Source organism: Semicossyphus pulcher, unplaced genomic scaffold, assembly GCF_022749685.1.
Source record: "Semicossyphus pulcher isolate SPU_LCO1_2020_fin unplaced genomic scaffold, fSemPul1.0.p SCAF_25, whole genome shotgun sequence".
Lineage (NCBI taxonomy): Eukaryota > Metazoa > Chordata > Actinopteri > Labriformes > Labridae > Semicossyphus > Semicossyphus pulcher.
The window spans coordinates 9,603,248-9,626,088 of NW_027211699.1; the positions used below are offsets into that span (position 1 = coordinate 9,603,248).

The 22,841-nt window shown below is 42.8% G+C and overlaps 1 protein-coding gene and 1 non-coding gene across 2 annotated transcripts; one reads left to right on the forward strand and one right to left on the reverse strand.

The window, feature by feature from the left end:
- Window positions 1-901: 901 nt before the first annotated feature.
- Window positions 902-14,850, reverse strand: LOC138604349 (polycomb protein suz12-B-like). The gene is made up of 16 exons (XM_069676264.1): window positions 14,341-14,850; window positions 13,734-13,780; window positions 13,569-13,633; window positions 10,210-10,278; window positions 9,300-9,349; window positions 9,117-9,202; window positions 8,780-9,026; window positions 8,284-8,386; window positions 8,019-8,124; window positions 7,066-7,240; window positions 6,890-6,978; window positions 6,509-6,652; window positions 6,243-6,400; window positions 5,861-6,059; window positions 5,510-5,589; window positions 902-5,010 (listed from the first exon to the last, which is right to left on the reverse strand). Exons 1-16 carry the CDS (start codon window positions 14,510-14,512, stop codon window positions 4,593-4,595), a joined length of 2,208 nt encoding a protein of 735 aa, XP_069532365.1. The 5' UTR covers window positions 14,513-14,850; the 3' UTR covers window positions 902-4,592.
- A 4,716-nt stretch (window positions 14,851-19,566) lies between these two features.
- trnat-cgu (transfer RNA threonine (anticodon CGU)) lies at window positions 19,567-19,638 on the forward strand. Its single transcript has one exon. It is a non-coding gene; the product is annotated as a tRNA-Thr (tRNA).
- The last annotated feature ends 3,203 nt before the right edge of the window (window positions 19,639-22,841 follow it).

Sequence of the window (22,841 nt, forward strand, 5' to 3'; positions counted from 1 at the left end):
CTGTATAAAAAGATGGCCGACATGACAGCTCCCTAAAAGTGAAGCCAAAACCTCTCTATCGCCCCCTGCTGACTGGCTGCAGTATAGCTCATAAAGCCCGCCTCCTCCATGTTAACAGATGGGACATGAGTCAAACTATAAAATCAAAATACACGTCAAACATGGTTTCTGTCATTATAGTTAGTTCTTATCCTGCTGATTTATGTCCAAGTGTTCATTTTTCTGACACTTTTAATTAGTTATTTGATGCTATAAAAAGGGGGTGTGGCCTCATGATTGACAGCTCGGTTGACAAATGGGGCTCCTGCAGCGTTCTGTTCCCGAGTAGCAGAGTAGAGGAGGAACGGCGAGAGGAGACGTAACTAACACTAACACTACAGTCATTGAACTTTGCATCAGCGTGAATATCTGCTTCAGACCGACACAAGAAGCTGTTCTGCTGCAGACTGAGCCCACCTGAGGGCTCCAACACGCCAAGGACACCTGAGGGCTCCAACACGCCAAGGACACCTGAGGGCTCCAACACGCCAAGGACACAAGGTAAAGGTGTGTTTTGAGTAGAGGAAGGGGCGGGATGTTAATTTTATGATGGACTTTTTGACTTCACTTTTGTACAACAAGAGGAGGTGGAGAGGTGTTGTCTTTATATCCAGTCAATGGTCTGAACTCAACACGCTCAGTAGCTGTAGCAAGGCCTTGTCGTGGTGTTATGTGGCTCTCAGTGCTACTCATTAAGGAAGCTGAAAACAACAATCATCACAGCAAAACTGAGTAAATAAAATGCATGACTGCTTTGGGCTTCCGTAATTAATGGATCACCATTAACAGGTTTTTTTAACATGTGATCTTAATAATAGGAATACACAACATAGGCAATAATAGTACAAAATTGTTCTTTTAATAGAAAAACCATTTTGACTCGACTTAAAAAGTTCACAGCGTCAAAGTTGGTTTTACATAAATCGTTGAAGAAAAGTTTTCTTGACATGGCTCCTCCCATTTTGTGCAAAATGCTGCTGGTCTCATGTGACTGAACCAAAAAGAACACCTTCAGTGGGCTCCATTCAAAACAACAGACTTCAGATGATGTAAAGCTTTAAAAGAGCAGGGTCACAAAGAAATCCAACGCTTCCCATCAAAGTATCTCTGCGTCAGTTCCAGGAGCGTCCGTCCTGACTGCTGCAGGCTCGCACTGCACACAATCTGTTCAACACGGAAAACTACGAGGCAGCATCTGGACGTTGTGCTTTTTGTCTCACAGAAAGTTGAGATCACTTTGAGGCAGTGAACGCTTTGCAGAAACATATTTACACAACAAGCAGAATAGAAACTTTCACAGGAGACAAGACACATGATCGGAGAAATCTGCAACAAATTCATCCCCTTTGGTGTGAAAACTAAGAAGCTACAAATCCTCCCAGGTGGTGTTCAGGTATCCAAGCAATCATAATCAAAGGATAATTTATCACACATGGTTTCACTTCAGCAGACGGCAGCTGCAGCAACAACAGGCGGAGAAATACACAAAAAAACAGGCGATAAAATAAACGTATTTAGGTTCAGTTTGAGTTGATGGCTTTAAATGTGATCTGGTTCAGGCTCTGCCTCCTCTCAAGCAGCACTGCTAACACTTCTTCTGCATGAACAGATATTAAAATAACTTTTTTTTTTTTTTAGATGAATTAATGAGACTATAAATTGCAGCTGAGCAGCTCTCAGAATCTTTATCTGCCAAAAGATTCAGTTCAAATGTAGCTACAGAAATAAGTCGATGGTCATTATTCAAGCATAAAACAAACATTTGCTCGTCCTACATGATTTAATACGAGGAGTTTCTGCTTTTCTTTGTCAGATATGACAGAAAACAAAGAGTGTTTAGGATTTTGACTGAGGTTGAACAAAAGAAGCAACTTGAAGACGCAACATTTAGCTCAGAGAAAAGTGTTTTACTTTCAAAAGACTGAAAGTAGTTAGTTGGAACCCATATTGGAAACAAAAGCAGCAATTTCGTCACAAAGCGCCTGGAGAGAAAGACTGGAAAGGTTTTAAAGCATAATCTGTAACTTTTCAGACAATTAATTCTCTGTTCATCGCCGTTTGAAAAACAGTTAAAGCATGAAAACGGACGCTTTGTGAGGCCTGAACCTGCGTCTTCTCCTCGAATCAGACGATGTAACCGTCTCAGCTTCAGCCTCACAGTGAGGAAACTTAAAGAGGTATGCACAATGACTTCACAACAAAAGGTGATGCAAAATGCTTATGCATCATTTACAAGTCGAAACAAATCTGTCCTTGAACTGTGGATGTCAAAGGAGGCGGAGCCAGAAGTGAGACACAGTTTCCCGTCACTTTGTTTCCCTGGAGCAGCGGAGGAAAAAACACAAGTCCATTAAAAAAAAAAAACACTTTGCATCTTGGCGTCTGTGAGTGCCGACAAAAGAGAGCAAAAGAGACGCGTCCAGAGTGTTTGTGAGGAATGAAATGATCTAGCACCAGTAGTAGAACCTGCAGTGTGTGTGTGTGTGTGTGTGTGTGTGTGTGTGTGTGTGTGTGTGAGAGAGAGCAAAACACTCCCAGGTAAATCCTCGTGATTTCTCTGCACGTGTAAAAACAGAAACAAAGATCCTCAAAGTGGAATATTTGAGTGGAGTGCTGATCCTGAACTCTGAGCCGGTGTGTGTTTGACTCAATGATCGAATGAATGATCGACAAAAACCAGCGATCAGGTGAACGTAAGAGTTTAAATTGGAGGTGGGGACTAGAGAAGATATCCGGAGGCTCGGTCAGAATCCTACAGACCCAGTTAGACACCGAGAGAAGCAGCAGGAGTCCAAACACCTAATCAAACACCCGGAGACATAATGGAGTCATAGAGACATTATCAGACACCTGGAGCTCCGGTATCAGCCCTGGACACCTGATCAGACACCTGTGATCAATCACCGCAGCATTAACATGAATGTAAACAAACTCAGAAACAAAGAAAACCTTTGGTGCAGCAGAGTTTGGCTGATTCGTGCCTCACAACCAGGAAGACAAAGGAAATGACTTCTTCTTAGGTTTGTTAACTGAACTACGGAGCGAGCACAACATGAACCTGACTGCTGATCACACGAAATGTCCAGAGGCCGTAAAACTTCACAGTCTTAACATAACCACAAACCCCAAATCTATCTGACAGAAGAGGAGCAGCGCGATGAAGCAGAGGCCGGCTCTCTGCTCCGGTAACATTATTTTAAAACCTGCTCTGCTGCCGTCTGAGACGCCGCGATGCTCTGGGATCTTTTAATTGACAAGACTTTCTGTGGATGTTTCACAACCCTGGGGAAGAATGGCATTTAAGCACACGTCAGACTTCAAACATGGGCTTTTTTTTTTTAACATCAAGAGTGTGTATAAAAGAAACACAAGTTTTGGATTTTCCGAGTAAATCACTTCCACAAGCAGCTGCAAAACAGGCTGAAATGGCTGCAACGTAATCAAATGCTCCAAATCAAAGTACGTCCACTAACTGTTCTTGTTTTGTGTCCCTGACAGGCTCAGATTGTTTTTCTAAGTGTCTGACAGCATTACAGAAAGGATCGGTACAGAGATCGACCTTTGTGCTTCGCCCCTTTCCCACCTAACTTTAGCGTGTTGACGAAAGACCCACCTATAAATGCTGATTGTATTCCTGTCGGTCTCTTTTCTGCTGCATCAACGTCACAAATACGCTGGAGACAGGGTTAGTAACCAGTGAGGATGTTACGGTGGTTAGGTCTTTATTGTATCTGTTACTCAGTCAGCCTGTTTATCAAACCCGGCAAATTTGGAACGATGTTCGAGCGCTGCTCGGACGGAGACGGGCGGAGTTTGTAGCCGAGATGACGAGGAGCTGCAGAAGTTACTGACGGAGCATAGCACCGCGCCGGAAAGGGGGCGGAGATTAGCAGGTGACCCGAGGAGCCGGGGCGATAATTACCCGGGTCTACTGCAGAGTCATTTGACCCGGGTCTGAATGCCGATTGGAACCTTTCCCACTAAGCAAAACAGCCGGGTGTTAGCGGGAGGAAGATGATTTTTTTAAGCAAGAAACAGCTGCTGCATCGCTCTCTTTGAAGCCACGAGACTCCATTGTCAAAGATTTTTACCTTGCAGATAACAGAGGTCGCTGGTCTACTGCTGCCTCAATCGGTTAGTGTGGTTGTGATGTTTCATGGCTGCCCGCTGGAACAATCAACTGGAGAAATCCCTAAACTTATTGGAACAATTAGTCAGTCTAAAAAATGACTTTAGACTGAAGGCTGAATCTGTTTTGCCGACATGAAAGGAAAGGATGTGGCACCTCTGAAGGCAGGTCGCTGATTGAGAGCTATGACTCTGTTTCATCTGCAGCATTATGATTCAGCCTCAACTTTTCAACTCCTCAATTTACCCAGGTAAAAAAACACTGAAGTCTCTCTTTGATGCTAATGTGTAAAAAAACCAAACAACTCCATCTTGTTTCTGCCCTTGAAAAGAGAATCCCTGCAGTAAAGTGTGTCTGTCGCCTGTTTATGACTGTAACTGCTTTCTGAACCACTTGTCCTGCTCGGAGATCTTTGACCGAGCAGTTAGTCTGACACCGAACCAGAGCCGCCGAGTGTCTGCTCGGCGGTCGCCCTGTCAGTCACAGCTCCTCCTTCCTCCTCCTGCTGGTTTCCGTTCTCCAGGCTCCATCCTTTATACTCGGACGGATCAAGATCTGGATCCGGATCCGGCTCAGGCTGCGACTCCACAGCCGTCTCCCAGTCCTCCTCCTCCTCTTCCTCCTCCTCCTCCTCCTCCTCCCTGTCTGTGTCTCTCTGGTTGCGGAGGAGGCGGAGTCTGGCCATGGCCCTCTCAATGGTGAGCGTGCTAACCAGGTTGAAGTCATGCATGCTGACCAGGTGCAGCAGGAAGTTGCGGCAGAGGTTGCGTTTGTTGATGTAGTCGCCGTGACGATCGGCAAACACCAGGCAGGCCTCGTTCATCTGGTTGTCGGCGATGAAGCTGGAAGGAGGCAGAAGAGTCGGCGTGAGGAAGGAGAGCAAAGACAGAATCTGACAGCAGAGACAGTTTAGCTTTTAGACACGTTTATCTCATTTAATGGGTGTGTCAGAGATTTTACCCAATCAGCAGGGACTCGTGCATGCTTACACAGCACAGAGTTAAACCCATGACTATTTACATAAAGGATACGCCACATTTGCTGGGGTTGAAGTGTCCTGGATTACTGTGAGCGATCAGGTGAACAACACAGCTCGTGTCCGTTTCAATCAAGTCTTATTACTCTAAAACCTCGGCTTAATGAAACTTTGTCTTTTCCTGATTTGTTTTAAAACAATCAATATGTAATGTATAAGCTGACTATCGCCGCAGAGCCCTAGCTTATTAATGATATTCCAACACTGCTGAAAAGTGTGTGTGTTCTCTGCTGCTGCTGTTTATCTTCAAACAAAAACTGCAAGCTAAGAAATACGACTTAACCCCCTCCCTTCTTGATACACACCCGTGCTTCATGACGTGGAGGTTCCACAGCTTCATGATCTCCTTCTCACCCTCGTTGACGTCTGTGAACTCCTCGATTTGCTGCGGAGAGAGCAGAGACACCAGACTTTAAACCAGATCTGTTCCCATAAGAAACACGGTTAGCTACAGCGAGGAACATGTTGGTTGTTGTTGTTGCTCTTGCGGTGCCAAACCTCATCACCTGGACCTTCATGGTCAGCTGCTAATATTTCAGTTGATGTTATAAAAGCTTTAACAAGGAATAGTCCATGAAAAACTGTTTTAACAAATACTTAATGAACTAAACTTGACCAGTAAAAATGAGTGACGTCCCTCTTCGCTGTTAACTGACCTTGGCCGTCTTCTCTCTGAGCCAGTCCGGGTCCCTCTCGTCCTCGCTGTCCACCTCCATCTCCTGAGGCCGCAGCGGCACGCAGCTGTCGCTGTGGAAGTAGAGGCGGTTGTGTCCGCTGATGTACGTCCTCTGCTGCTCCTGATCGCCGTCCTCCGACTCCAGAAACTCAGACAGACTGGGCTTCATCCTCTGGGGTCTAGACAAAAGGATATTTGTCAAAATACCTTTTTTTAATGACATATCAAAAAACAACACTGGCCTTGAAATGCTCATAAGGGACAAACCCAGATATTTAAACTATCCTCAGGATAATTGACAGGAAATAAGGTTATAGAGAAGCTAAAGAATGAAAGCAGAAAGAGTAAATATCTTTTAGTACCTGCAGGTGAGAACGTGGGTGACAGCGGTCCTCTTGACCGGGCCGTTCCTGCTGAAGGCGAAGCCCGGCTGGCTGTGGATGTCCTGAGGGTTTCCTGCGTACGAACCATCGTAACACTCGTTGATGGAGACCTCGATCTTTGCTCCTTTAGGATGAGGCTGCCACAGATCAGGAGAGGTACGTGTCAATAACAACAACAAACTGCTTCCAGAGTAAACTTAATCCAGCCTCCCTCCCTGCACACAGACGGTGCGAGTCAGTCTCACCACGTAGTTGAAGATGAAGCGGGAGTGGGACAGTTTGAGGTGTTTGATCAGACTGTAGAGCTTCCTACAGTTCAGCGTGCACCAGGGACAGTGCAGGTCGTCTCTGGCCTCCGTCTGCTGCCGCGTGTTGTGGTTGTACTGGAACTAGACGGGAAGACAGGAGCGGTGAGCGTCAGAGAAGAAACGGCAAACACAACACAGACAAGGAAAGGGATCATGCTTCGAAACGTGGGCTGAGACGGGAGCTACTGAGAACAAAGCAGTGATCGTTTTAAATATCGTATATGTTCTGTGAGGCTTTCCAAGTATCTCTGGTGAACTTGAGTTGAACATGAGGATGAAACTGATAAGATACAGACTCCAGGATCAGGCGAGGCTGACCTGGTAGAAGATGCGTAGTTTCTGTCGGGGCTCAGCTGAGATCTGTTCTCTTCTGGTTTGGACGTCAGGATTTATGGATTCTTTAACAGCTGCAGCACAGAGAGTGAACATGTGATCTCTGAACTGTTTGACTAAATAATGCAGAAGACTAAGTCCTTGTGCTGCTGTTTGCTCACCCAGTGTGTGCGTGGCTCTCAGGGTGCTGGGTCTGCTGTCCTGGTTGGTCTCAGAGTTGCGGGTGGCCAGGGGTTTGGCCACGGGCGCAGTGGAGCGATCAGAGGAGTCAGTGGTCCAGCGCAGGGTGAACTGCAGGGTGGGGCCCTGAGAGAAGCTCTCAAACGGAGGCAAACGCTGCAAAAAGGGGCAGAAAGTTTTAATACGCTAGCTTACAGCTCATCTTACTGTTAAGACTAACAACAAACAGATTAGAAACTAATGATCTTTAATACGTTTTTTAAGACGAGCTTTTATTTTTGCAGCAAAAGTGATCCCACAGAGTTTTCACAGGTTTGCAGTGCGTCTGAGGTCAGATCAGGACATTTACAGAGATACAAAATCCTTTGACTCCTTCCTATAATTCACTTTTATCTGATGCAATGGGAAACCTTGTGAAAAATCAGACCCTACAAAGATTTACCCGGAGACTGAGCAGGCTGAGAAACGATCTCGTAACATCATTAAAAAAGATTTCAGTGATGCTCCTTTTGGACACATTTCAGAAGAAACAACGCTCGCCTGGAAGTTTATTAAGATTTAACCAGCTGCATAAGTTTGTGCGAGGAACATCCATCCATCCACCCATTATCTACGCCGCTTATCCTGCTTAGGGTTGCATTGGGGCTGGATGGAGGGCGAGAGGCGGGGTTACAACTGGACTGATCGCCAGCAACCACAGGGCTGACACATAGAGACAGACAACCCTTCACGCTCACATTCACACCTACATGCATGCGTGAGGGAACCCACGCATGCATGTAGCTGTGTTGTAGCTGTGTGTAGCATGTTTTAGCTGTGAGGCTACAGCGCTAACTACTGCACCACCGTGCAGCCGCAAAGAACATCTCGCTTCTGAATAAACACTGGCTTGTTCATTTCTTACAAGTAACTTAACTTCTGCTCTAACACACACCTTTCCGTCCAGGATGGTCTCCCAGGTCGCCCTCTTCTTATTGACAGGACACTCCTCCATCTCTTGCATAGACACCTCGTACTCCCCATCCAGCAGCTGCAGACGTCTGCACACAAACTCATCTTAGATTCTGCAGCACTGAGATCATATCACACTTTTTTCCTGTGTGTAAGAAGGTGACAGTTTGTGTGTGTGTGTGTGTGTGTGTGTGTGTGCGTGTGTGCGTGTGCGTGTGTGCGTGTGCGTGCGTGCGTGTGTGATTTACCTGTTTTTATCAAAGACTGTCATCTGAGCCACAAATGTGGTTTCTCCCTCCTCCCTGAGAGAGGAGCTCCTCCTCTTCCTGTTTATCACTTCCTCTGTGAAATCTGCAACATACAAATAATGACATGTAGCTTTCTCTACCACACTTTGGTGGACTTGAAATGACCTTGATCAGTGTGTTTCCATTTCTTCAAGCTAAAACAACAACGTCTCCCCCACCATCACTTCTAAGATTAAAGATTAGAAGATCGTTTAAACCAAAGTTTAACTGTGAGAATCTCATGACTGCATCATTTCTCTCGTGCTACAAACCAGTTCACTCAGGGTCGAAGAATTGTCTTATGGACTAATCTTTTTAACCCTCACAAATCCCATTAGGAAAACTATAACAGGATTTAAAGTGTCATTATTACAGAATGAACATTAATTGGCTAATCTAATAACATCCAATAACAAAATAGCCTCAAAGAGTTTTGTGTCCTGGTTTCTCTGTTCACCTCGGTTGTGGTGATTCTCTCCGTTGGTCAGGCCGTTGATCTGCGTCCGGGAACATCCGGGCCTCGATACTCTGAAGAGCAGCGAGTAGGACTTCACCATGTGAGAGTTACTGGGTTCAAACTCGCTGCTAGGAACCAGCAGGGAGGGGAAGGAGCCCGCTTTGGCCTGGAAACCAGCCCTTGTGTCTGGGTTCAAAGGAACCTGCTTCTTCCCTGTGGGGACCTGCTTCACCGGACAGCTCACATCCTGAACGGGAGGCAGGAGAAGAACACTTAAGACATACTTACTTGGATAAAGTTAGAGATTTCACCTCATTTAAATAAGCAGCACACTCACTTTCCTCTTCTTGTGACAGACTTTGACCAGCAGCACCTCCAGAGAAACTGAGTTCTGCTCGTTCTCACTGTCCTGAGACGGCTTCCCTGGAAAAGCACGTCACAAATCAGGACAGAATCTTCCGGAATCAGTGCAAAAACTTTATCTAAAAAAGGCAAAGGACGACGAGGAGGTCAAACTTACCAGCTTTATGAAAGAAGCCAGTAAAGGTGAGCTGCAGATTAGAGGCTAAGCTGTGGAAACAAAAACAGAAAAGATCACGTGGTCAGCTGTCTGAAAATAGCAGATAATAAAGTGTTTTTCTTGTCAACCTTTTCAGTCAGAAACTACTTTGTTACAGGACATAAAGCATTTATTCATCACCATTTTTGACACTAACTTAGAAATTAACTTAACAATTACTGTCACAGCTTATAGTTTAGGTAATGATAGTAAGCAGCAGATCTTCCCTGAGAATCAATAAGCAGGACTGATTTAGAGATCTCAATCTAGTGAAGTACCTTGATTGTTAGGTATTAATGTTTGGCAAAGATCATTTACAACTGTTAGAAATATACAGTGTGCGTTCTCCTTGTTTAAGTAGAAAGCTTTTGAACTTAAAGGAATAGTTCAGGTTTTACGTACACTAGATAACAGTCAGCCCCTGTTAGGAGAAGCCAGCCGGAGTTCTTATACATAAGCTAAGCTAAGCACCGCTGCAGACGGGGTCAGGAGTACCACGTACTTTACTTAAAAGAGTCCTACTGATAAACAAACATTTCAGTTTAAGTGTACGCTGGACTTTTCATTTTTGCCGACATTTCACGTTGACGCCAGACAGCCCTTTCCCTCGGCACTATGTCTCACTCTGCACAACGGCGCTGTATACCTAAGCATGCAGCGCACCACATCACAACAGCTGTCGGGTCAGTGGTGTGTGGGAGGGACAATAAGTAAAAGAAAATACAATATTATAGAAACTGTGGAGACTATTAATACGCTCCACTTAAAAAAAACCCCCGAACTATCCCTTTAAGTAAACCCCAATAAACATAAATAAACATGAAATATGAAATCCCATGAAGCAGCGGGCCCAGGAGGACGGACTGTTTACCTGTGAGTTTCCTGTTCGCCTCGCATCTTCTCCACTTTGAACAACAGATTGTCAACCTTGGAGCTTTTCCTGTGCATGCAGACAAACAGCAGGGGTTAGTGAAACAGACTCCCATCACCACCAGCCAAACGCTGACCTGCTGGCTGAATCACAGATCATACTCCACATGGACGGCTTTCGGTCCAGAGAAAAGTCAGAACCAAAATAGAATCGGTCCACTGAATATTTTATCTGCTTTTCCTGAGCCTGTAGATCCTCACCCTGACTCATGTTGTGCTAATGCAGATACATCTCTCTAAAATATACATTAAGAGGCATTTTGTTTCCTGACACACACATATACTGTATGTGCAGTTTATATATGTAACGAACATAACAGTTGATTAAGGTGTTTACCATCAGAACAGTATTTTTCACAGCTCACAAGCGTTAGCAGAGCCAGAACAGAGCCTTTTCCTTTTGGGTTTTTACCACGAGAGCGTCCATTCTTTGGATTCAATTCTACGTTAACGGCTACATAAGCGCAAAAACACACCTTTTAATTCCTGACAATCAAAATGTAATAATAAAGTAACAATTCAGTCATTTATATCTCTGTATGTATTTGGTACATTTTGTTTTAACAGTTTAAAGAAGCAACATAATAGTGAAGCTGGATGTTCCCTTGTCCTTACACAATGAAGCCTGATCCCAGTCTCCCACTCACAGAGAGGAACACAGATTATTGATCAAACACTGGTATCTGATCGTGACTCGGTGTACCAAAACTCCTCTGAAAAAGAGTCCGTGTTTCCCTCGATGCGAGATCTGCGTTAGTTCGTCTGTACCGTGTCTGTGATTGTTTACAATTCAATCATCGTGTTCTGTTTTGAGTGCTGAACTAAAATCGAATGGATCGCATGCCCACCTGGATCATATTGGGGTTTTTTGGAGCGAAAATAACTAACAAAGCAACATAAATCTGTCAGACATCAACCTGAGCGGAGGTCTAATGAGCACAGTAACTGAAAACACCTGGGAGGCGCTGCAGAGCCTTACATAAAAACCAGAAATCAGAGCTTTAAGTTAAACTGGTTCAACTTAAACTGCAAAGCAAGTAACAACCTGTGCAAACACAATGCATGCACCAAACACGTCCGCTTCTGTTCCTGTTCCTCTGTTACCTTTATTTCACTATTCTCCAGGAGAAAACAGCCGCGCCTGGACACGCTGTCAGCTGGGGACTTACAGAAAACTGGAGAGACTTGAGATCATTTAGGAGAAACTATGGACCAATGTTGGGAATAAAACACTTTCAAACAGGCAACACAAGAGAGATGAACTGCTCACAGCCTGATAAAGAGACTGAGCCTAGTTGTGCGCAGTTGTGGTTTTTAGTTTCTCATTAAATAATTAAAGGAAAACAGCATTCAATGTATTTAATGAACCCACTGCCTTTAGTTTTAGCTTACAGTAACTGTAGAGTGGACCATGTGCAGATTATTCATCTTGGATCGCAAGCAGCGTTTCATGTGACTAAAGCATGCTGCACACGTGCAGCAGAAAGTGAAACCGAGCTGAGCTGCAGCAGCAAACATGTCACCTAGTTCACTGTCTCCACTTCAAATCAGGAATAATAACGGCTGCCAGTTTGAGTGCCCAAAAACTGTGCTTAACTTCAAACAAGGAAAGCTCCACTCGGCTGCGAGAATGACTAAATAAGGACTGCACAAAATGTTATGCACTTTTCAGAGAGGGTCTGACAGTGTTTCAGATTTAGATGATCAGGAATTAAGCGCTGTAAAGCTCCTTATCCTCAAATGTTTTCTCTTCTCTGTATCCAGTTTTAAATACACTAAATGTATTAGCGCTACAAGCAGCATTGAGCAGGATCTGAGCAGGTTTGTAGCATTTTCTTATTTAATTGACAAGAAGCAAAACTCTTGATCTTCATTGATTATGTGTTTCTGGGTTTTTGGTGGAAAAAAAAAAAGACACTTTAAGCAGAGAACATAAGAAGAAGAAATGTTCACTGTGTCGAACTCAGTAAAACTACTTCAATACATGTTACAAGTAAAACAATGTATGATTAACCCATATTTAATCCTGGCTTACTTTTTTGTGTACAGCTTAATAAATTATGAACTTATAATACTGAAGACACAGTGATATTATTGTGCAACTGTACTTTTATACAAGTGTCAACTAGGGCTGAACAATTCTGAAAAATATCAAGTTGTGATTTTTTTTGACTCATATTGCGATTTCAATATGATTTGCGATTATTAAAAATAAAATATGAACTAGTGATTCTGGTGGGATTTTTGCAGGGATCTGAACCAAGCAAATATATTTGATACTTTGGTTTGTGTATGATGTGTAGGCCAGAGCATCTCTGCAACACTATTTGAATTAAAATGGTATTTTAACACACATTTCACCCTTAAAAAATACTGTGCCTCCTGCGATTTGAAAATAGCAGTAGCCCATATTGCGATTTTGATTCAATTCCAATTAATTGTTCAGCCCTAGTGTCAACATGATACTTCAGTTTTGGTACAGAGACAACACAATTTCAATACCTCCCTCTCTGACAAAGAATCACAAAAATCACAACACAACAAGCAAAACAAGAACAAGCGCTACAAAAGAGCACATGAAATATCAATTAACAATTCCAGACAATCTCGCGATTTGATTGCTAATTAAAAACTGATTATCACCCAGTAATCACTGGGCGCTTTCTCTGTGTTAATTAATTAGTAGCTGTTCAGTAATTTCAGCTTCAAAGAACTTTATTTATCCGTTAGGAACTTCATTTGTGTCAAAGCATCAGGGCAAACACAGGACATAGCTGGACAGACTAAAAACAAGAGTAGACAACAAACAAGTGCAGCTTTAAAAAACCAATTAAAATGTCACCAGTAAGAATAAGTTAGACTTAAGATGTCCATGAATAACCATTGCCTTCTTTGACATAATAATGCAGCCCTAGCTTTTGACAGAATAAAATGAACAACCTGGCTGCAGTCCTTCAACTGAACATCCATGTGATAACGCCATTTTCAAGCACACATTCAGTGCTGACTGAACCACAAGCAGCCCCAAGTGTATTCTGTGCAACGCCTGTATGCAAAGCAGCCTAACTGAAAACGTCTCTAATGTGTCGGCTGATCCATCCAGCGCCCACCTACAGCAGCCGACATGTCAGTTAACTTTCTCTCCAGATAACACTTGACCCACTTTTGCTTTTGAGGCAAAAAACTTAACACCACAAAAAAACACAAAAAAGAAGCTAAATATAATTGATCCGCTAATCATGAAAGTTTTCTATGAACACAGAAGAAGAAGTGATTTTCTGCAATTTGGTTTTTTTTTACCTTTTGATGTTATTCCTTGAATTTCTGTGGGACATGTAGGTGAGTGTCCTGTGCAAGAATATGGGCTGAAACGTAAAAAACAAGTGTTCAATTCTACTTCAACATACCAAGGTGACACAAAGATTAATCATGTGACTATTGATAGGGAGAAAAGGCAACACTTACAGCGATCAAGTTCCTGGTGCGGAGGAACCTGTAGATTTGGGTTGGTTCTGAGAATATATAAATAGTTAAATTATCAGCACATTACTAATTTATAGTCATTTAAATGAAAATATAATTCTTACATGAGGGTCTAAGCCAATCACAAAGCAGGACAGTTTCAGTAACTTAGATCCAAAACGATCCATTTCAATGAATGAAAACTTGGTTTAAATGTTACTTGTTAGTCATTTATCCAGTAAAGATAACAAACATTTTCAACTTAAAGGTGATTTGCCTGCCTCTCTCTGCATTATATTTTATTTATGACCGTTTTTCAGGCAAAATAAGAAATTTGAAGGCATCACGTTGTAGTGAGGTAAGTTTCATAATTTTGTTTTGCAATGCTACACGTTTAATTAATCTACTTAAAATGTACAGTATCAACAAGGACATGTCTGCCCATGATGATTGGACTAGTAAGAAGGTCGGCTACACAACTGTTAAACGATCTACTCCTCCAGTTTTGTAGCTCCTCATCTCACCACTAACGTATCACCTTTAGAACTTTCGGTGACCTTCAATTTAACACTGATATCTTTAAATGTGCAATTTTTCAGCAGCTACTCACTCTCAAAGGCCTGCAGGAACAACTCGTGGTCGGCTTGAATAAGTTGCATGTTGGGCTTCTTGGCTACAGCCATCGCAGAGGAGGACGACTGGTACAACCCGTTGGCTTTTCCTCCAGAACCAAAGCCCGCCGGATGGTTTCCACCCGATGAGCTCTGCTTCTGTGGAGCCATTGACCAAAAAAAGAAAGGAACAAAAGAAAATCCCACTATCAAATGTAAACTGGTGTAGAAAAAAAAAAGGAAACTCAGGTCCTCTTCCTTTGTCAAAACAAAAGAGCAGCGCTTGGAGAAAACCAGTCGTTAAGCAGAAACACTATCTCTTCCATTTAAACGCGACTTACGGAAATTTCAGTAATCGAATTGTGACATTGGTGAATATACATTATAAGGTTTTCGTTGACGAACCGGTGTAAGAGTTACAGAGGTCCGCGAACAGGCTTGAAATGCGCGAAACAAGATTTCAGCCTCCGGCAAGCTGACGCGACTCGCTAGCCAACTGGCTAACTTCCTTAGCCAGCTAGCAACAACCCCGGGCTAACTGACTAGCATCGTCCGCCACTCTGACTTCACTCATTAAGACTACGAAAGCTGTAGCCAAACGACAACGGATTCAGCACAGAATAGGCCCAAGTTTCAGGGATTTCGATGGCATAATATCATCAGAAATCGCATTATGACACTCCGAGCGCCTGTTTGCAAGTTCGGTTAACGGTAGTTGGAAGCAACAGGAAATAACAGACGTCATCCGGTCAGTATTTTCCGCATAAATTTTGATTAAACTCTAATACTGTTCAGAAACTGTTTCACTTTTCTTTTGTGCAATCCAGATGCCAAATTGGAAACAAAAACACATATTTATGAAAACAATCACTACATTATACACATGTTTTCTGGAAGGGTAATCATGATTGATTGCAGTATTTTATTTTGAAGGTAAACTCTATATGTCTTCCTTTTTTTTTGGCGTATTTTCGACGACTTGGAAAATGTAGGTTGAAGCTTCCACTGTGACTTGTGTTGAAAGATCCCGCCTTCTAATAGCTCCACCCAATCAGCGTGTTTGTGTGTGAAGATCAGTGCTCTCATTGGTTGGAAATATTGGCCGGTCTCATTGTAAGAATTGGAAGCAGGAGGTGTCGGCATAGGTACATTTGCCGCCTGCAGCATAACGAGTCTAGTCTTAATATGGTCAGAGTCACAAAACGTTATTAAAATTACATAAATATATACCAGTTGCGTAATGTAAAGTAAATGTATTTTTATTTAGTTTCCCATCTAACTTTCTCCTATAAAATTACCTACAATAGATAGTTTCTCCCTTTTTACTTCTTGAATAGCCTACAGATTTTCTGCTGCAACAGCAAAGCTTTAGCAGCATATAAAAATATATCAAAATTGCTTCTATTTTAGGAATGCACAATTAATTGAAATCACAATACGTCCAGAAACACAATCTAACAATTGCAGAAGCAACTTTTTTTCCACAAAGCTAAAATGTGTCAAATTAAATATAATAAATATGTGATATAATGAAAATCTTTACTGCTGCAGAGATGTTCATCTTTTCTTCGTAAGGACCCAACAGATGTCACATCAAATTAAAATGTTTTTATGCAAAAATAAAAGTTGTGATTACCATTCCAAATGATCATGTTGCAAGTGTTACATCACAAAATGAGTTTTTTTATAAGCATAAAATAATTCATGCAATAATAAACACAGTAATAATGTTTTTTTGGTTGTGGATTTTCATCATATCATAAAGCTTAAGAATTAAATATACGAACAAGCGGGAGAATGAGCAGCTTGGTCTTAAATTATGATTTATTATTCAAACATATTCCCTTTAACAGGAGCCATGGTAGTGATTTGTAACAGTAACATACAGTAGCGCAGACAGTACACTGTCAATAAAACCGAGACAGAAGTGAACCTGACAAATACTTAACTAAAGCATTTAACAATTTTTTTAACACTTGGAAAAACTGTGGAAAGTTTGTTGACAAACTGGAAACAGTGTTCGTAAAATGAAAACTTGAAAAAAATTAAACACATACAAGGACATTAGACAAAACTAAATAAATCAGCTAACCTCCATTTTCAATCCCTTCTCCTTAGCATGAAAATTAAAACAATAAATCAACTAAACAAAGGATGAATTTATTCCCAGTGTATTCACTTCTTAACAGTATTTGTGCTCACCACTGATCACCCTAAGTTTGACCACAGCCACACCGAACCTTAAACCCACCTTTTTCTGGGGGAGCAACATGTGGGAAAACATTCCCTTTAAAAGCCGCAAGAAGTTATGCAAGTTTTACCCTATTCATTTTTTTAATTCTAGTTTTACACAGTGGGAAATTATCACCCAGAAAGAGTGAGTCCATCGTTGATCATTTTTAGCCTGCTGCCTCAAGATCACAACTTAATTATCATACTCTGTTTTTAGGCCTTATATCCAGAGATTGTATTGGATGGTTTTCTTTTGGGTACCGGAGTTGGTGAACAGGCTTGAATGCCAAAAAGGTAATTATGTCCGTATGTCAAGTCTCTTAGAGGTATTAAAACACACTACCAGTAACAGATGTTACACAGATAATTTACATGATTAGTTTGTAAACATGAGAAAAACGTTTATCTGACTTGAGGCAATTATGTTGTGATCTTGTGCTAAAAGGGAAAAAAAACTTCAACAGTTTTAAAAATTAAAAAGTTGTCGTAACAGAAAAACGACTAAACGTCTTCATCCCTCATCACACACAGGGAAGATGTTAAATGAATGAGGCAATCAAGTCCTTGAAGCTCGCCCCAAAAAGCCAAAGTGCAAAGTTGCAATCAAATGCCGCATATGGTTTTGTACTTGTAAGTATTACTCAGGACTATCTAACATCCAAAACAGAGAGACAAACAGATAGATAAGCCAAGCACCCGCCAGAACAGTACGAGACAGAGACTGCATGTCAGGGGAGTCCTTATGGAGAGCTGCTGCTCGGTTTAGTTGCCCATCAGTGCTTCTGACTTCATTTGGGACATCCTTGATTTTTAGCAAGCGGCCACATAATCCTGTCTTTCTGGATGACATGGAGGATGGAAATGTCTCTGGGTTATGTGGGATATCCTACCACAAATCAACATCGAGTGGTTGCGTAGGCCTGGGGTCTCAGTGTTTTCTCACTAGTATGTATGTCATGAGGAGGATGAGGCCTGCTGATAGGCCTGCAATCACAAACTGATGGATGGAGAGCACATTTTCCAGAGTGTGGATCCTCTCCTCCATGGCACTGGTGTGGAAATAGTCGTAGATGCCGGCGCTAATGCTCCACAGCGCCCACACAGCATCCACCACCAGCGGCATGGTGAAGCAGACGTGGAGGCTCAGCTGCAGCAGGTCAGACAGGCTCTGTCAAAGACTGAGACCACAACACAAACAAGTTCAACCAGGGTCTGAGATATGCTTCATTTAAAGGTTTGGTTGAGCATCGAGAACTGGTTCTAAAATTCAGATTCTTCAGAAATAATTAAGACATTTTAATTTTGCTTCTGCTTATCGATTCCTAAACAAAATTCACTCAGGCTAGTTTCAGGACCTGGCTATCTGTCTACACAGCTGATCCTAGTCGGACGATGCAGCTGCGCAAAGCGACTGTTTTTTATTTGTGGGACGATCAATAGCAAGCACATGAGTCTTGGTAGAGCCATGTGCCATCATGGAACAAAAAATTACTTATTTCGTGTTATTTTTCTGTGAAATAGGCATCTGACCTGTTTTGACCCTGGCCTTCAAAGAATTGGAATTGAGAATTGTTAATAACCGGAATCAATAAGCAGAAGCGGAACCATTAAAATCTATATACCATACCCAACCCTATTTAAAGGTTTAGTTTCTGTATCAGTGGCACTGGACAGAGGCTTTAACTTTGAGTATCAAAAAGTTTTAATTGAGTCATGTTTTACAGACAGGAATATTTAACTAATGACATCTGGTCCTTTAGAAACACCGACAGGTGACATGATATTAACAAGAGGATATAACTGAATTATTTTTCTGCCATATGACGGTAACTTCAGTGATGAAGATATTTTGTAGAGGATTATTTCTTGCTTTAACAAATAGATGTTGAGCTTCAATTTGACGCTATATAACAATTTTCAAGCAAAAACATAACATACCGTTGATTTATGGGCCGAATGAAAGAACAGCTCACAATGACTCGCAGGAAATATTAATTAGTGCTATTCCAATACGTTAGCTTGTTGTTAGAAGTACTGTTAAATAACACTACATTGTTTTTAGTATGGTTGGTGTGCGTGACACTGTTGCTGAACTGTTACTACGTTTGTGAAACTAACAAACAGTTACAACAGCAATGGTACCTCTACTTTTATCGCCTGGAGTACTTTAAATGTGTCGGCAAATAACTCACAAAGAATTTAGAGAAGCTCCTCTGCTACCAAGCTAGCTATCTGGTTAGCTAACATACAGGCTTGTTTCTTCTTATCACGCTAGCATCGATTATTCACGATGTAATATTACTTACAACATTTGCTACTTCTGAGAGATTCACAAGAACATGCGACTTTCACATATTACATCTGTAACCTCCACGTTACAGGCAAAGATTGGAACCCAGCTGCTGTGATCCACGAAACGCTACTTCCGGGTGTGTCCTCAATCAAGATTCCCTACTCTCCTGCAAGGTACGCCAGACTTCGTTTAGACATTTGGCGATTTTGACGACTTCGCTTCCTACAAATAATACTAATAACACACTTCCCAAATTTTTTGAACAGTATACAAGGACCTTCTACTGAGATTTTCGGCAGCAGACAAGAATAATGTCAGAATGCATTTCTGTAATTTTAAAGACTTGACATCTCATCTGCTTCATGTGTTGGCGTGCCTTCGGGAGATATGTAGCACACGGGAATCCTTTCGAAAGGTTTACTGTTTTATGCTTTTTAGTATATTGAGTTATGCAGAATTTGTGTTTGAATGCTTGCGAAACATTTCGAAATTTCTAATACTTACTTGAAAGTAGCATTAATCCGTTTGCTCCTAAGAAGTCAAAATTGCTTATAATTTGAATTGAGTTTGGTATTATATTTACCTCCTTGCAGGCGAACGGAAGTATTCTACAGGCTTTTGTACACATATAAAGTACTTACATACTTAAATGTTTGCCATTACGATTAAATACGTAAACTCCGCCCCATTTACATTGCCAGGCGCGGTGGCCAAGTGGTAAGGCGTCGGTCTCGTAAACCGAAGATCGCGGGTTCGAACCCCGTCCGTGCCTGTCAATTGATGATGGGATAATGATGGGATATTTTTAAATGCACCTGTAACATGAAGAATCCACTTAAATTAGCCGTATAGAACCAGCTGCATGACACTAATATATGTATTTTCTACCAAAACATTTCATGTGATTACTGGATTGGCCACAAGCAAAACTTTATACATTTGTACAATATCAGCTCTCCTACTGAAAAAGTCTCTTAAAAGTCCACAAGAGGGCACACATATACTAAAAAATGTTTTTCAATGTCTCATAGATCAAACTTTACACGCTCATTCATCATTTGTCGCAACATGTGAGTTACCTTAAAACATAATGATAAGAATATTTAGACCATGATATTGCAGGTTGGACATTGACAGACGTGGCATCAAGTTTGTTCAAGTACACAGAAATTAACGCAGTATTTTATTTGCAGTATTATTTGCAGTATTTCATTACAGTTGACATTAAGCGTTATATAACACCACAACAAATATTGTCTGCACAAGTTTTCATTGCGGTGAAAAGAATTGCAGTGTGACCCTGATATGAAGTGCAAACCTGTATCCTACATTGCCTTTCTAGACAATTCCGTTATTCAATCATGTTGTGAGTTTTAGCATTAAAGCTACAGCTCATGATCAACAACCTCCACCTCCCCGTGAAGTTTAAGTTCTGTGGTTTCCCAGTCAAAAATGTTTCCCCTTGTCACTCTCTTCCCGGAGAACATGTCTTGGATGGTGCTGTCTGAGAGGACAGAGTCCCACATATTCACATCACAGATCTCCCCAACAAAACTCTGTTGGGCGTCAAAGACACCCGAATAATTATCTGGATCTTGTCCGAGGAGAACCATTCCTCCGGGATGCACAATGTGACCCTTCCTGTAGATTTTGGTCATGCTTTTCCTTCCGTCCATGAAGAGGTCAGCTGCTCCTGAACTGGAATCCCAGGTGAAGCACAGGTGGGTCTGCATGGCTGTGAGCTCAGGGTCTCTGAAACGACCTGCGTCTCCAGTCAGGTAGAAGGACAACCTAAACACACATAAGATAAGTTAATATGCTTCTTTCAGAAATTGTTCATCATATTCTAAAAATAAGTAGGTAGTGCTTGTAGCATATGGGGGCCGTCAAGGGCAAACGCCCTGTAACGGCCCAAACAATTTACATCAGGAGAAACCAGCTGCAAATTCAGAAAGAATGCAAATTCAAAAAGACAGGATACAAAAGAACGTCAACAATGGAAACGCTCTTCAAATGAAAAAATGTGCTGCAGAAAGTCAAAACAAATGCATTAACAGCAAATGCAATAAATGATAAACTTAGAAAGCAAATGCAACAGAATAACACTGCATATCCATTTATAGCGTTTTTGCTTTGTCTCTTTTCTCTCTCTCCCGTAAAATATAAAGCTGTTCCACTTAGCGCCCCTGTCACAAATCAAGGCTGAACCCAGATGCAGACTGACAACAGGTAAGGTTTCACAATGGAGATTTATTTGGAAGTCTGAGGCAGAGGATGGTGAAGGAGTTGCTAGTGGGGGTCCTCAGCTGGGGAGTGGAGGAGTGATCCAAAAAGAGGTTTGCTGGCTGGGCGGGCATGGTATGTGGCTGGGCTGGCTGGCAAAAGGAGGTCCGTATGGCACAACAATCCGGCAGGGACTGACTGTCAGTGCAGGGTTCTTATAGGAGGTGGTGATTGCTTGATGGCTGGCAGGAGTGCTGATTGGAGATCCAAAGCAGGTGTGTGGATAGTGAAAGAGACAGAGAGCCAGGGGGAGGGGAGAACAAAAACACACCAAGCACTCCTCACTCACACTAAAAACTCTGAAAGTAATCAAAAAACCCAAACTTCAACGGGTGCCTCTGGGCGACCTCCGGGGTTTGTCTGGGTGCAGGTTGTGGTACTCCCGGATGAGGGAAGGGTCCAAGATGAGCCGACGGGGAATCCAGCTCCTCTCCTCTGGGCCGTATCCCTCCCAGTCAACCAAGTATTACCGCGACCTCGGCGGCGAGAGTCCAGGATCCAACTTATTTTATAGGCAGGGTGATTTTCTATAATACGGGGAGGTGGAGTTGGAGGGGCTGGGGGAATGAGAGGGCTAGAAGAGACAGGTTTCAGGTTTACCTTGTCTCCAGGGGTGTAATTGGGAGCTGGGGTGCGCCGGCGGTTAGCTTGTTGTTGGTACCAAACAGAGGCTTTCAACAGGGCAGAGCAAGCTTGTTGCCAGGTCTTGTGGCACCGACGGATGTGGGCTTTGACAGATGGGACCAGGATATCCTTCTCCTGAGATTGGAAGAATGGTGGTTGATAACCATACAGGCATTGGAAAGGTGACATACCTGTAGCAGAGGATGGCAGGGTGTTATGGGCATACTCGACCCATGGCAGTTGGGAGGACCAGGAAGCTGGGTTGGCTGACACCAGGCAACGAAGAGTCTTTTCAAGTTCCTGGTTTGCTCTTTCAGCTTGGCCATTGGTTTGTGGATGAAACCCAGAGCCTAGGCTGATGGTGGCACTTATGGCAGAGCAGAAAGCTTTCCAGATGGGTGATCTGAATTGAGGTCCACGGTCAGAAACTACGTCACTGGGAAGGCTGTGGACCCGGAAGACATCCTTCAACAATACATCTGCAGTTTCCTTGGCAGAAGGCAGTTTAGACATGGGCAGATAATGTGCAAATTTACTGAAGCGGTCAATGACAGTAAGGATAACAGTGTTACCATCAGAGACAGGCAGACCAGAGACAAAGTCCAGGGCCAGATGAGACCAGGGGCGACGAGGAACAGGCAAAGGGCGCAGAAGACCAGCACTGGGCTGGGTGGAGTTTTTACTCTGGGCACAGATGGGACTGGCAGAGACAAAAGACTTGGTGTCCTCCTCCAAGGACGGCCACCAGAACCGTCTGCGGAGGAAAGCTAGAGTTCGGTTAACACCAGGATGACAGGTTAGTTTAGAGGAGTGAGCCCATTGAAGCACACTGGGCTTGGCAGCATCAGGGACAAACAAGCGACCGGGGGGGCCGTTACCTGGGTCTGCTTGAGCATGCTGTGCAGAAATTACCTCCTTCTCGACTTTCCAGGTGACGGCTGCAATTATGCGTGAGGCAGGTATAATGGTGTCAGGGGGAGAGCTGATCTCATTTTCCCTGTCATGCAGGCGAGACAGAGCGTCAGGCTTACCATTCTTGGTGCCGGGTCTGTAGGAGAGAGAAAAGGA